Source organism: Oncorhynchus tshawytscha, linkage group LG21 (assembly GCF_018296145.1).
Source record: "Oncorhynchus tshawytscha isolate Ot180627B linkage group LG21, Otsh_v2.0, whole genome shotgun sequence".
NCBI classification, from domain to species: domain Eukaryota; kingdom Metazoa; phylum Chordata; class Actinopteri; order Salmoniformes; family Salmonidae; genus Oncorhynchus; species Oncorhynchus tshawytscha.
This window is the reverse complement of record NC_056449.1, coordinates 42,386,572-42,398,034: the sequence shown is the minus strand read 5'-3', so window position 1 is coordinate 42,398,034 and position 11,463 is coordinate 42,386,572. Positions and strand designations below refer to the sequence as shown.

The 11,463-nt window shown below is 47.1% G+C and overlaps 1 protein-coding gene across 1 annotated transcript in view; it reads right to left on the bottom strand.

Annotated features, from left to right (window-relative positions):
- Nucleotides 1-11,463, bottom strand: part of LOC121840362 (netrin receptor UNC5A-like) — a 140,864-nt gene that overhangs the window by 71,438 nt on the left and 57,963 nt on the right. Inside the window, exon 4 of the mRNA XM_042303027.1 lies at nucleotides 7,737-8,054. Coding sequence (XP_042158961.1) covers nucleotides 7,737-8,054 — 318 coding nt within the window. The remainder of the gene's footprint in view (nucleotides 1-7,736; nucleotides 8,055-11,463) is intronic.

The window sequence follows — 11,463 nt, the reverse complement described above, 5'->3', positions numbered from 1 at the left end:
TAACTCTCCTTCTCTCTGTGTGTGTGTGTGTGTGTGTGTGTGTGTGTGTGTGTGTGTGTGTGTGTGTGTGTGTGTGTGTGTGTGTGTGTGCTCATGTGTGTGTGTGTGTGTGTGTGTGTGCTCATGTGTGTGTGTGTGTGTGTGTGTGTGTGTGTGTGCTGTGTGTGTGTGTGTGTGTGTGTGTGTGTGTGTGTGTGTGTGTGTGTGTGTGTGTGTGTGTGTGTGTGTGTGTGTGTGTGTGTGTGTGTGTGCGTGTTTGCTTGTCTAGCGCCAAGTGAGAAGATTAGTGTCAAGGGTTTGAGTTAATCCATGTATACATTATGTGACAGCATATACACAGAGAGACAAAGAGAAAAGAGAGAGACAGAGAGAGAGAGAGAAAGGAGAGAGAAAGGAGAGCGAGTGAAAGGAGAAAGAGAGAGAAAAGACAGAGAGGAAGGAGAGCGACAGAGAGAGAAATGAGAGGGAGAGAGGGGGGAAAGGAGAGAGAGCGGGGAGAGAGAAAGGAGAGAGAGAGAGCGAGAGAGCGAGAGGGGGAGAGAAAGGAGAGAGAGTAAGTGAGATAAAAGAGAAAGAGAGACAGAGAGATAAATGAGAGAGAGAGAAAAGGGAGAGAGAGTGAGAAAGGAGAGAGAGAGACAGAGAGTTTGAGAAAAGAAAGGGAGAGGGAAAGATCATTATCTCTCTCCAGATACTACTGAATGATCTGACCAACAGAAACACTGTTGTCACTTATATAACTACTGAATGATCTGACCAACAGAAACACTGTTGTCACTTATATAACTACTGAATGATCTGACCAACAGAAACACTGACCAACATGTTGTCACTTATATAACTACTGAATGATCTGACCAACAGAAACACTGTTGTCACTTATATAACTAACTACTGAATGATCTGACCAACAGAAACACTGTTGTCACCTATATAACTAACTACTGAATAGTGGAGAGGAGGAGAGACAAGAAGAGAAGACAGAGAGGATTCCAGACCTTCTGATGTTCTATATTACCAGACCATCAAGACGTTACGTGCGTCAGTCATCTATGACTAGCAGCAGTGATGTCATTAACGACAAGGTTCTAATTGAGGTCATTTGGTCTAAAGTCGTTTCCTGGAAGTCTTACGTTTCTCTCTATGTTCCGTCCTGCTACAGCTCTCTATCCGTTTGACCTGTAATTACTGGCCGTGTTCAGATATAGCTCATCTAAAAAATAATAAAAAATAGAAGAGTGCTTTCCAAATGAATCCATATGAATGTGACTTAGGAGTGATGTCTTCTATAATAATACTATGTGTATATTTGTAGCTGACATTTTAAAAGTTGGCTGTGGAAGTTTTTTTTCATCTTGGCAATTTGAATAAGAAGTCCCAGTCAGTGGTGATGACGCATGGTTTCTGGGTAATCATCAACGTGGCCCGAAGGTAATCTGCTTTCTCACTCTCTATGCATCCATCTCAAATTGCACACTATCCCCTAAATAGTGCACTACTTTTAGCCATAGGGCTCTGGTCAAAGGTAGTGCACTATGCAGGGAATAGGTTTCCGTTTGGGATGCGACCCATGTTTCTAGGTAACCATCACCATGGCCTGAAGATAACCTGCAGTGCTTTCCCCATACGGTCTGAGACACTAATGTAGACACTCATACAGACTGAGTTCCAAACGGCACCCTATTCATTACGTAGTGCACTACTTTTAACCAGGGCCCATAGGGAAATAGGGTGCATTAACCAGGGCCCATAGGGAATAGGGTGCATTAACCAGGGCCCATAGGGAATAGGATGCATTAACCAGGGCCCATAGGGAAATAGGGAACATTCCCTAACCAGAAACCATGGATTGATGGCAGCATTCGTGTGAAACTGAAGGCACGAACCACTGCTTTTAATCAGGGCAAGGTGTCTGGTAACATGGCTGAATACAAACAGTGCAGCTATTCCCTCCGCAAGGCTATCAAACAAGCTAAGCGCCAGTACAGAGACAAAGTAGAATCTCAATTCAACGGCTCAGACACAAGAGGTATGTGGCAGGGTCTACAGTCAATCACGGACTACAGGAAGAAACCCAGCCCAGTCACGGACCAGGATGTCTTGCTCCCAGGCAGACTAAATAACTTTTTGCCCGCTTTGAGGACAATACAGTGCCACTGACACGGCCTGCAACGGAAACATGCGGTCTCTCCTTCACTGCAGCCGAAGTGAGTAAGACATTTAAACGTGTTAACCCTCGCAAGGCTGCAGGCCCAGACGGCATCCCCAGCCGCGCCCTCAGAGCATGCGCAGACCAGCTGGCCGGTGTGTTTACGGACATATTCAATCAATCCCTATACCAGTCTGCTGTTCCCACATGCTTCAAGAGGGCCACCATTGTTCCTGTTCCCAAGAAAGCTAAGGTAACTGAGCTAAACGACTACCGCCCGTAGCACTCACATCCGTCATCATGAAGTGCTTTGAGAGACTAGTCAAGGACCATATCACCTCCACCCTACCTGACACCCTTGACCCACTCCAATTTGCTTACCGCCCAAATAGGTCCACAGACGATGCAATCTCAACCACACTGCACACTGCCCTAACCCATCTGGACAAGAGGAATACCTATGTGAGAATGCTGTTCATCGACTACAGCTCGGCATTCAACACCATAGTACCCTCCAAGCTCGTCATCAAGCTCGAGACCCTGGGTCTCGACCCCGCCCTGTGCAACTGGGTACTGGACTTCCTGACGGGCCGCCCCCAGGTGGTGAGGGTAGGCAACAACATCTCCTCCCCGCTGATCCTCAACACTGGGGCCCCACAAGGGTGCGTTCTGAGCCCTCTCCTGTACTCCCTGTTCACCCACGACTGCGTGGCCATGCACGCCTCCAACTCAATCATCAAGTTTGCGGACGACACAACAGTGGTAGGCTTGATTACCAACAACGACGAGACGGCCTACAGGGAGGAGGTGAGGGCCCTCGGAGTGTGGTGTCAGGAAAATAACCTCACACTCAACGTCAACAAAACTAAGGAGATGATTGTGGACTTCAGGAAACAGCAGAGGGAACACCCCCATCCACATCGATGGAACAGTAGTGGAGAGGGTAGCAAGTTTTAAGTTCCTCGGCATACACATCACAGACAAACTGAATTGGTCCACTCACACAGACAGCATCGTGAGGAAGGCGCAGCAGCGCCTCTTCAACCTCAGGAGGCTGAAGAAATTCGGCTTGTCACCAAAAGCACTCACAAACTTCTACAGATGCACAATCGAGAGCATCCTGGCGGGCTGTATCACCGCCTGGTATGGCAACTTTACCGCCCTCAACCGTAAGGCTCTCCAGAGGGTAGTGAGGTCTGCACAACGCATCACCGGGGGCAAACTACCTGCCCTCCAGGACACCTACACCACCCGATGCTACAGGAAGGCCATAAAGATCATCAAGGACATCAACCACCCGAGCCACTGCCTGTTCACCCCGCTGCCATCCAGAAGGCGAGGTCAGTACAGGTGCATCAAAGCTGGGACCGAGAGACTGAAAAACAGCTTCTATCTCAAGGCCATCAGACTGTTAAACAGCCACCACTAACATTGAGTGGCTACTGCCAACACACTGTCAATGACACTGACTCTACTCCAGCCACTTTAATCATGGGAATCGATGGGAAATGATGTAAATATATCACTAGCCACTTTAAACAATGCTACCTTATATAATGTTACTTACCCTACATTGTTCATCTCATATGCATACGTTGATACTGTACTCTATATCATCGACTGCATCCTTATGTAATACATGTATCACTAGCCACTTTAACTATGCCACTTGGTTTACATACTTATCTCATATGTATATACTGTACTCGATATCATCTACTGTATCTTGCCTATGCTGCTCTGTACCATCACTCATTCATATATCCTTATGTACATATTCTTTATCCCCTTACACTGTGTATGACAGTAGTTTTTTTTGGAATTGTTAGTTAGATTACTTGCTCGTTATTACTGCATTGTCGGAACTAGAAGCACAAGCATTTCGCTACACTCGCATTAACATCTGCTAACCATGTGTATGTGACAAATAAAATTTGATTTGATTTGATTTGATTTGATTTGATTTAACCAGGGCCCATAGGGAAATAGGGTGCATTAACCAGGGCCCATAGGGAATAGGATGCATTAACCAGGGTCCATAGGGAAATAGGGTGGATTAACCAGGGCCCATAGGGAAATAGGGTGCATTAACCAGGGCCCATAGGGAATAGGGTGCATTAACCAGGGCCCATAGGGAAATAGGGTTGATTAACCAGGGCCCATAGGGAAATAGGGTGCATTAACCAGGGCCCATAGGGAAATAGGGTGCATTAACCAGGGCCCATAGGGAATAGGATGCATTAACCAGGGCCCATAGGGAAATAGGGTGCATTAACCAGGGCCCATAGGGAATAGGATGCATTAACCAGGGCCCATAGGGAAATGGGGGCATTAACCAGGGCCCATAGGGAAATAGGGTGCATTAACCAGGGCCCATAGGGAAATAGGGTGCATTAACCAGGGCCCATGGGGAATAGGATGCATTAACCAGGGCCCATAGGGAAATAGGGTGCATTAACCAGGGCCCATAGGGAATAGGATGCATTAACCAGGGCCCATAGGGAATAGGGTGCATTAACCAGGGCCCATAGGGAAATAGGGTGCATTAACCAGGGCCCATAGGGAATAGGATGCATTAACCAGGGCCCATAGGGAATAGGATGCATTAGCCAGGGCCCATAGGGAATAGGATGCATTAACCAGGGCCCATAGGGAATAGGATGCATTAACCAGGGCCCATAGGGAATAGGATGCATTAACCAGGGCCCATAGGGAATAGGATGCATTAACCAGGGCCCATAGGGAATAGGATGCATTAACCAGGGCCCATAGGAAATAGGATGCATTAACCAGGGCCCATAGGGAATAGGATGCATTAACCAGGGTCGATAGGGAAATAGGGTGCATTAACCAGGGCCCATAGAGAATAGGATGCATTAAACAGGGCCCATAGGGAATAGGATGCATTTGGGATTCAGTCACAGCCTTCAACATGACCCTATGCTGCTGGTGTCCCTCTCCTCTCCCTGGCCTTTCTGCAAACCTTCATGCAGACAGGCAGACAGGAAGACAGGCAGATGGGCAGACAGACAGACAGGCAGGCAGACAGGCAGGCAGGCAGACAGGCAGGCAGACGGGCAGACGGGCAGACAGGCAGACAGGCAGACCGGTAGGCAGGCAGATATTCTATCAGTCCGTGGCAACATGATGAAGTCTCTGGCCTGTAAGAGAGACTAATTACTCTGAATTAACTCAGTGGCCCTGGAGTGGGTTGGGCTGTAGTGGACAGAGATGACCCTATCAGTTTACTGGTCTGGACTGACTACATGGCTAAGGCACACACATATGGATTGGCTGAAGACTGTGTATGTGTTGCTAAACTAGAAAAGAAGGCCACACAGACTCACACAGACCCATTGCCATAACGATGTCATTTTTTCTTCAAATATATACAATACCAGTCAATAGTTTGGACACACCTCCTCATTCAAGGGTTTTTCTTTCATTTTGACTATTTTCTACATTGTAGAATAATAGTGAAGACATCAAAACTATGAAATAACACATATGGAATCATGTAGTAAACCCAAAGTGTTAAACAAATCAAAATATATTTTATATTTGAGATTCTTCAAAGTAGCCACCCTTTGCCTTGATGACAACTTTGCACACTCTTGGCATTCTCTCAACCAGCTCCATGAGGTAGTCACCTGGAATGCATTTCAATTAACAGGTGTGCCTTGTTAAAAGTTAATTTGTGGAATATCTTTCCTAAATGCCTTTGAGCCAATCAGTTGTGATGTGGCAAGGTAGGGTTGGTATACAGAAGATGGACCTATTTGTTTTAAGAGCAAGTCCATATTATGGCAAGAACAGCTCAAGTAAGCAAAGAGAAATGACAGTCCGTCATTACTTTAAGACATGAAGGTCAGTCAATACGGAAAATTTCAAGAACTTTGAAAGTTTCTTCAAGTGCAGCTGCAAAAATCATTAAATGCTATGATGAAACTGGCTCTTATGAGGACCGCCACAGGAAAAGAAGACCCAGGGTTACCCCTGCTGCAGAGGATAAGTTCATTAGAGTTACCAATAGACATATCTCAAGTAACAGACACATCTCAACATCAACTGTTCAGAGAAGACTGCGTGAATCAGGCCTTCATGGTCGAATGGCTGCAAAGAAACCACTACTAAAGGACACCAACAAGAAGAAGAGACTTGCTTGGGCCAAGAAACACGAGCAATGGACTTTAGACCGGTGGAAATCTGTCCTTGGTCTGATGAGTCCAAATTTGATATTTTTTGTTCTAAACGCCGTGTCTTTGTGAGATGCAGAGTAGGTGAACAGATGATCTCTGCATGTGTGGTTCCCACCATGAAGCATGGAGGAGGTGGTGAACGGATGATCTCTGCATGTGTGGTTCCCACCATGAAGCATGGAGGAGGTGGTGAATGGATGATCTCTGCATGTGTGGTTCCCACCGTGAAGCATGGAGGAGGTGGTGAACGGATGATCTCTGCATGTGTGGTTCCCACCGTGAAGCATGGAGGAGGTGGTGTGATGTCTTTGTGAGATGCAGAGTAGGTGAACGGATGATCTCTACATGTGTGGTTCCCACCATGAAGCATGGAGGAGGTGGTGTGATGTCTTTGTGAGATGCAGAGTAGGTGAACGGATGATCTCTACATGTGTGGTTCCCACCGTGAAGCATGGAGGAGGTGGTGTGATGTCTTTGTGAGATGCAGAGTAGGTGAACGGATGATCTCTACATGTGTGGTTCCCACCGTGAAGCATGGAGGAGGTGGTGTGATGTCTTTGTGAGATGCAGAGTAGGTGAACGGATGATCTCTGCATGTGTGGTTCCCACCGTGAAGCATGGAGGAGGAGGTGTGATGTCTTTGTGAGATGCAGAGTAGGTGAACGGATGATCTCTGCATGTGTGGTTCCCACCGTGAAGCATGGAGGTGTGATGGTGAACGGATGATCTCTGCATGTGTGGTTCCCACCTTGAAGCATGGAGGAGGTGGTGTGGGGGTGCTTTGCTGGTGACACTGTCAGTGATTTATTTATAATTCAAGGAACACTTAACCAGCATGGCTGCCACAGCATTCTGCAGTGATACACCATCCCATCTGGTTTGCACTTAGTGGGACGATCATGTGTTTTTCAACAGGACAATGACCCAACACACCTCCAGGCTGTGTAAGGGCTATTTGACCAAGGAGAGTGATGGAGTGCTGCATCAGATGACCTGGCCTCCACAATCAATTGAGATATTTGGGACGAGTTGCACCGCAGTGAAGGAAAATCAGAAAACAAGTGCTCAGCATACGTGGGAACTCCTTCAAGACTGTTGGAAAAGCATTCCTCATGACGCTGATTGAGAGAACGCCAAGAGTATGCAAAGCTGTCATCAAGGCAAAAGGTGGCTACTTTGAAGAATCTAAAATATAAAATATATTTTGATTTGTTTAACACTTTCTGTTACTACATGATTCCATATGTGTTATTTCATAGTTTTGATATCTTCACTACTTTTCTACAATGTAGAAATTAGTAAAAAATAAAGATAAACCCTGGAATGAGAAGGTGTGTCCAAACCTTTGACTGGTACCTTACGTTTTCAATCAACCAATCAGCTCTTACCTGTGTTGGGGATGGTGAGTCTACCCCCCAGGAAGTTGAATGTCCCATACGAGGTGTTAGCCACGTCCCGCGGCAACGTCTTGAAGTACGTCTGATTGGACAGCCGTGTCATAAACTCCGCAGGGTCAGAGGTCATCTTCCCGTTGTGTAAGGTGTGGTGCGACCCGTTGGGTAGGGGGTCCAGAAGCGGACCGTTGGTCATTGAGAACTTAGAGGTGCCGGTGTGTGTGGTGCCGTCGTGACGTGAGTGCAGGGTTCCTTGGTAGCTGGTGGTCGTGGTGGTTAGGTCAGGCTGGATGGTAAGCAGATGGGAGTTCTCTAAAACAGATCAGAGACCAGGAGTGAACAACAGCAGCAGGGGACACACACACCGTCACAGCACAACAGGAAACCACCTCATCTCTAACACACACACCGTCACAGCACAACAGGAAACCACCTCATCTCTAACACACACACCGTCACAGCACAACAGGAAACTACCTCATCTCTAACACACACACCGTCACAGCACAACAGGAAACTACCTCATCTCTAACACACACACCGTCACAGCACAACAGGAAACTACCTCATCTCTAACACACACACAGTCACAGCACAACAGGAAACTACCTCATCTCTAACACACACACCATCACAGCACAACAGAAAACTACCTCATCTCTAACACACACACCGTCACAGCACAACAGGAAACCACCTCATCTCTAACACACACACCGTCACAGCACAACAGGAAACTACCTCATCTCTAACACACACACCGTCACAGCACAACAGGAAACCACCTCATCTCTAACACACACACCGTCACAGCACAACAGGAAACCACCTCATCTCTAACACACACACCGTCACAGCACAACAGGAAACTACCTCATCTCTAACACACACACCGTCACAGCACAACAGGAAACCACCTCATCTCTAACACACACACCGTCACAGCACAACAGGAAACTACCTCATCTCTAACACACACACCGTCACAGCACAACAGGAAACTACCTCATCTCTAACACACACACCGTCACAGCACAACAGGAAACTACCTCATCTCTAACACACACACCGTCACAGCACAACAGGAAACCACCTCATCTGTAACACACACACCGTCACAGCACAACAGGAAACTACCTCATCTCTAACACACACACCGTCACAGCACAACAGGAAACTACCTCATCTCTAACACACACACCGTCACAGCACAACAGGAAACTACCTCATCTCTAACACACACACTGTCACAGCACAACAGGAAACTACCTCATCTCTAACACACACACCGTCACATCACAACAGGAAACTACCTCATCTCTAACACACACACCGTCACAGCACAACAGGAAACTACCTCATCTCTAACACACACACCGTCACAGCACAACAGGAAACTACCTCATCTCTAACACACACACCGTCACAGCACAACAGGAAACTACCTCATCTCTAACACACACACCGTCACAGCACAACAGGAAACTACCTCATCTCTAACACACACACCGTCACAGCACAACAGGAAACTACCTCATCTCTAACACACACACCGTCACAGCACAACAGGAAACCACCTCATCTCTAACACACACACCGTCACAGCACAACAGGAAACTACCTCATCTCTAACACACACACCGTCACAGCACAACAGGAAACTACCTCATCTCTAACACACACACCGTCACAGCACAACAGGAAACTACCTCATCTCTAACACACACACTGTCACAGCACAACAGGAAACTACCTCATCTCTAACACACACACCATCACATCACAACAGGAAACTACCTCATCTCTAACACACACACTGTCACAGCACAACAGGAAACTACCTCATCTCTAACACACACACCGTCACAGCACAACAGGAAACTACCTCATCTCTAACACACACACCGTCACAGCACAACAGGAAACTACCTCATCTCTAACACACACACCGTCACAGCACAACAGGAAACTACCTCATCTCTAACACACACACTGTCACAGCACAACAGGAAACTACCTCATCTCTAACACACACACCGTCACAGCACAACAGGAAACCACCTCATCTCTAACACACACACCGTCACAGCACAACAGGAAACTACCTCATCTGTAACACACACACCGTCACAGCACAACAGGAAACTACCTCATCTCTAATACACACACCGTCACAGCACAACAGGAAACTACCTCATCTCTAACACACACACCGTCACAGCACAACAGGAAACCACCTCATCTCTAACACACACACCGTCACAGCACAACAGGAAACTACCTCATCTCTAACACACACACCGTCACAGCACAACAGGAAACTACCTCATCTCTAACACACACACCGTCACAGCACAACAGGAAACTACCTCATCTGTAACACACACACCGTCACAGCACAACAGGAAACTACCTCATCTCTAACACACACACCGTCACAGCACAACAGGAAACTACCTCATCTCTAACACACACACCGTCACAGCACAACAGGAAACTACCTCATCTCTAACACACACACCGTCACAGCACAACAGGAAACTACCTCATCTCTAACACACACACCATCACAGCACAACAGGAAACTACCTCATCTCTAACACACACCGTCACAGCACAACAGGAAACTACCTCATCTCTAACACACACACCGTCACAGCACAACAGGAAACTACCTCATCTCTAACACACACACCATCACAGCACAACAGGAAACTACCTCATCTCTAACACACACCGTCACAGCACAACAGGAAACTACCTCATCTCTAACACACACACCGTCACAGCACAACAGGAAACTACCTCATCTCTAACACACACACCGTCACAGCACAACAGGAAACTACCTCATCTCTAACACACACACCGTCACAGCACAACAGGAAACCACCTCATCTCTAACACACACCGTCACAGCACAACAGGAAACTACCTCATCTCTAATACACACACCGTCACAGCACAACAGGAAACTACCTCATCTGTAACACACACACCGTCACACACACAACAGGAAACTACCTCATCTGTAACACACACACCGTCACAGCACAACAGGAAACTACCTCATCTCTAACACACACCGTCACAGCACAACAGGAAACTACCTCATCTCTAACACACACACCGTCACAGCACAACAGGAAACTACCTCATCTCTAACACACACACCGTCACAGCACAACAGGAAACTACCTCATCTCTAACACACACACCATCACAGCACAACAGGAAACTACCTCATCTCTAACACACACCGTCACAGCACAACAGGAAACTACCTCATCTCTAACACACACACCGTCACAGCACAACAGGAAACTACCTCATCTCTAACACACACACCATCACAGCACAACAGGAAACTACCTCATCTCTAACACACACCGTCACAGCACAACAGGAAACTACCTCATCTCTAACACACACACCGTCACAGCACAACAGGAAACTACCTCATCTCTAACACACACACCGTCACAGCACAACAGGAAACTACCTCATCTCTAACACACACACCGTCACAGCACAACAGGAAACCACCTCATCTCTAACACACACCGTCACAGCACAACAGGAAACTACCTCATCTCTAATACACACACCGTCACAGCACAACAGGAAACTACCTCATCTCTAATACACACACCGTCACAGCACAACAGGAAACTACCTCATCTGTAACACACACACCGTCACAGCACAACAGGAAACTACC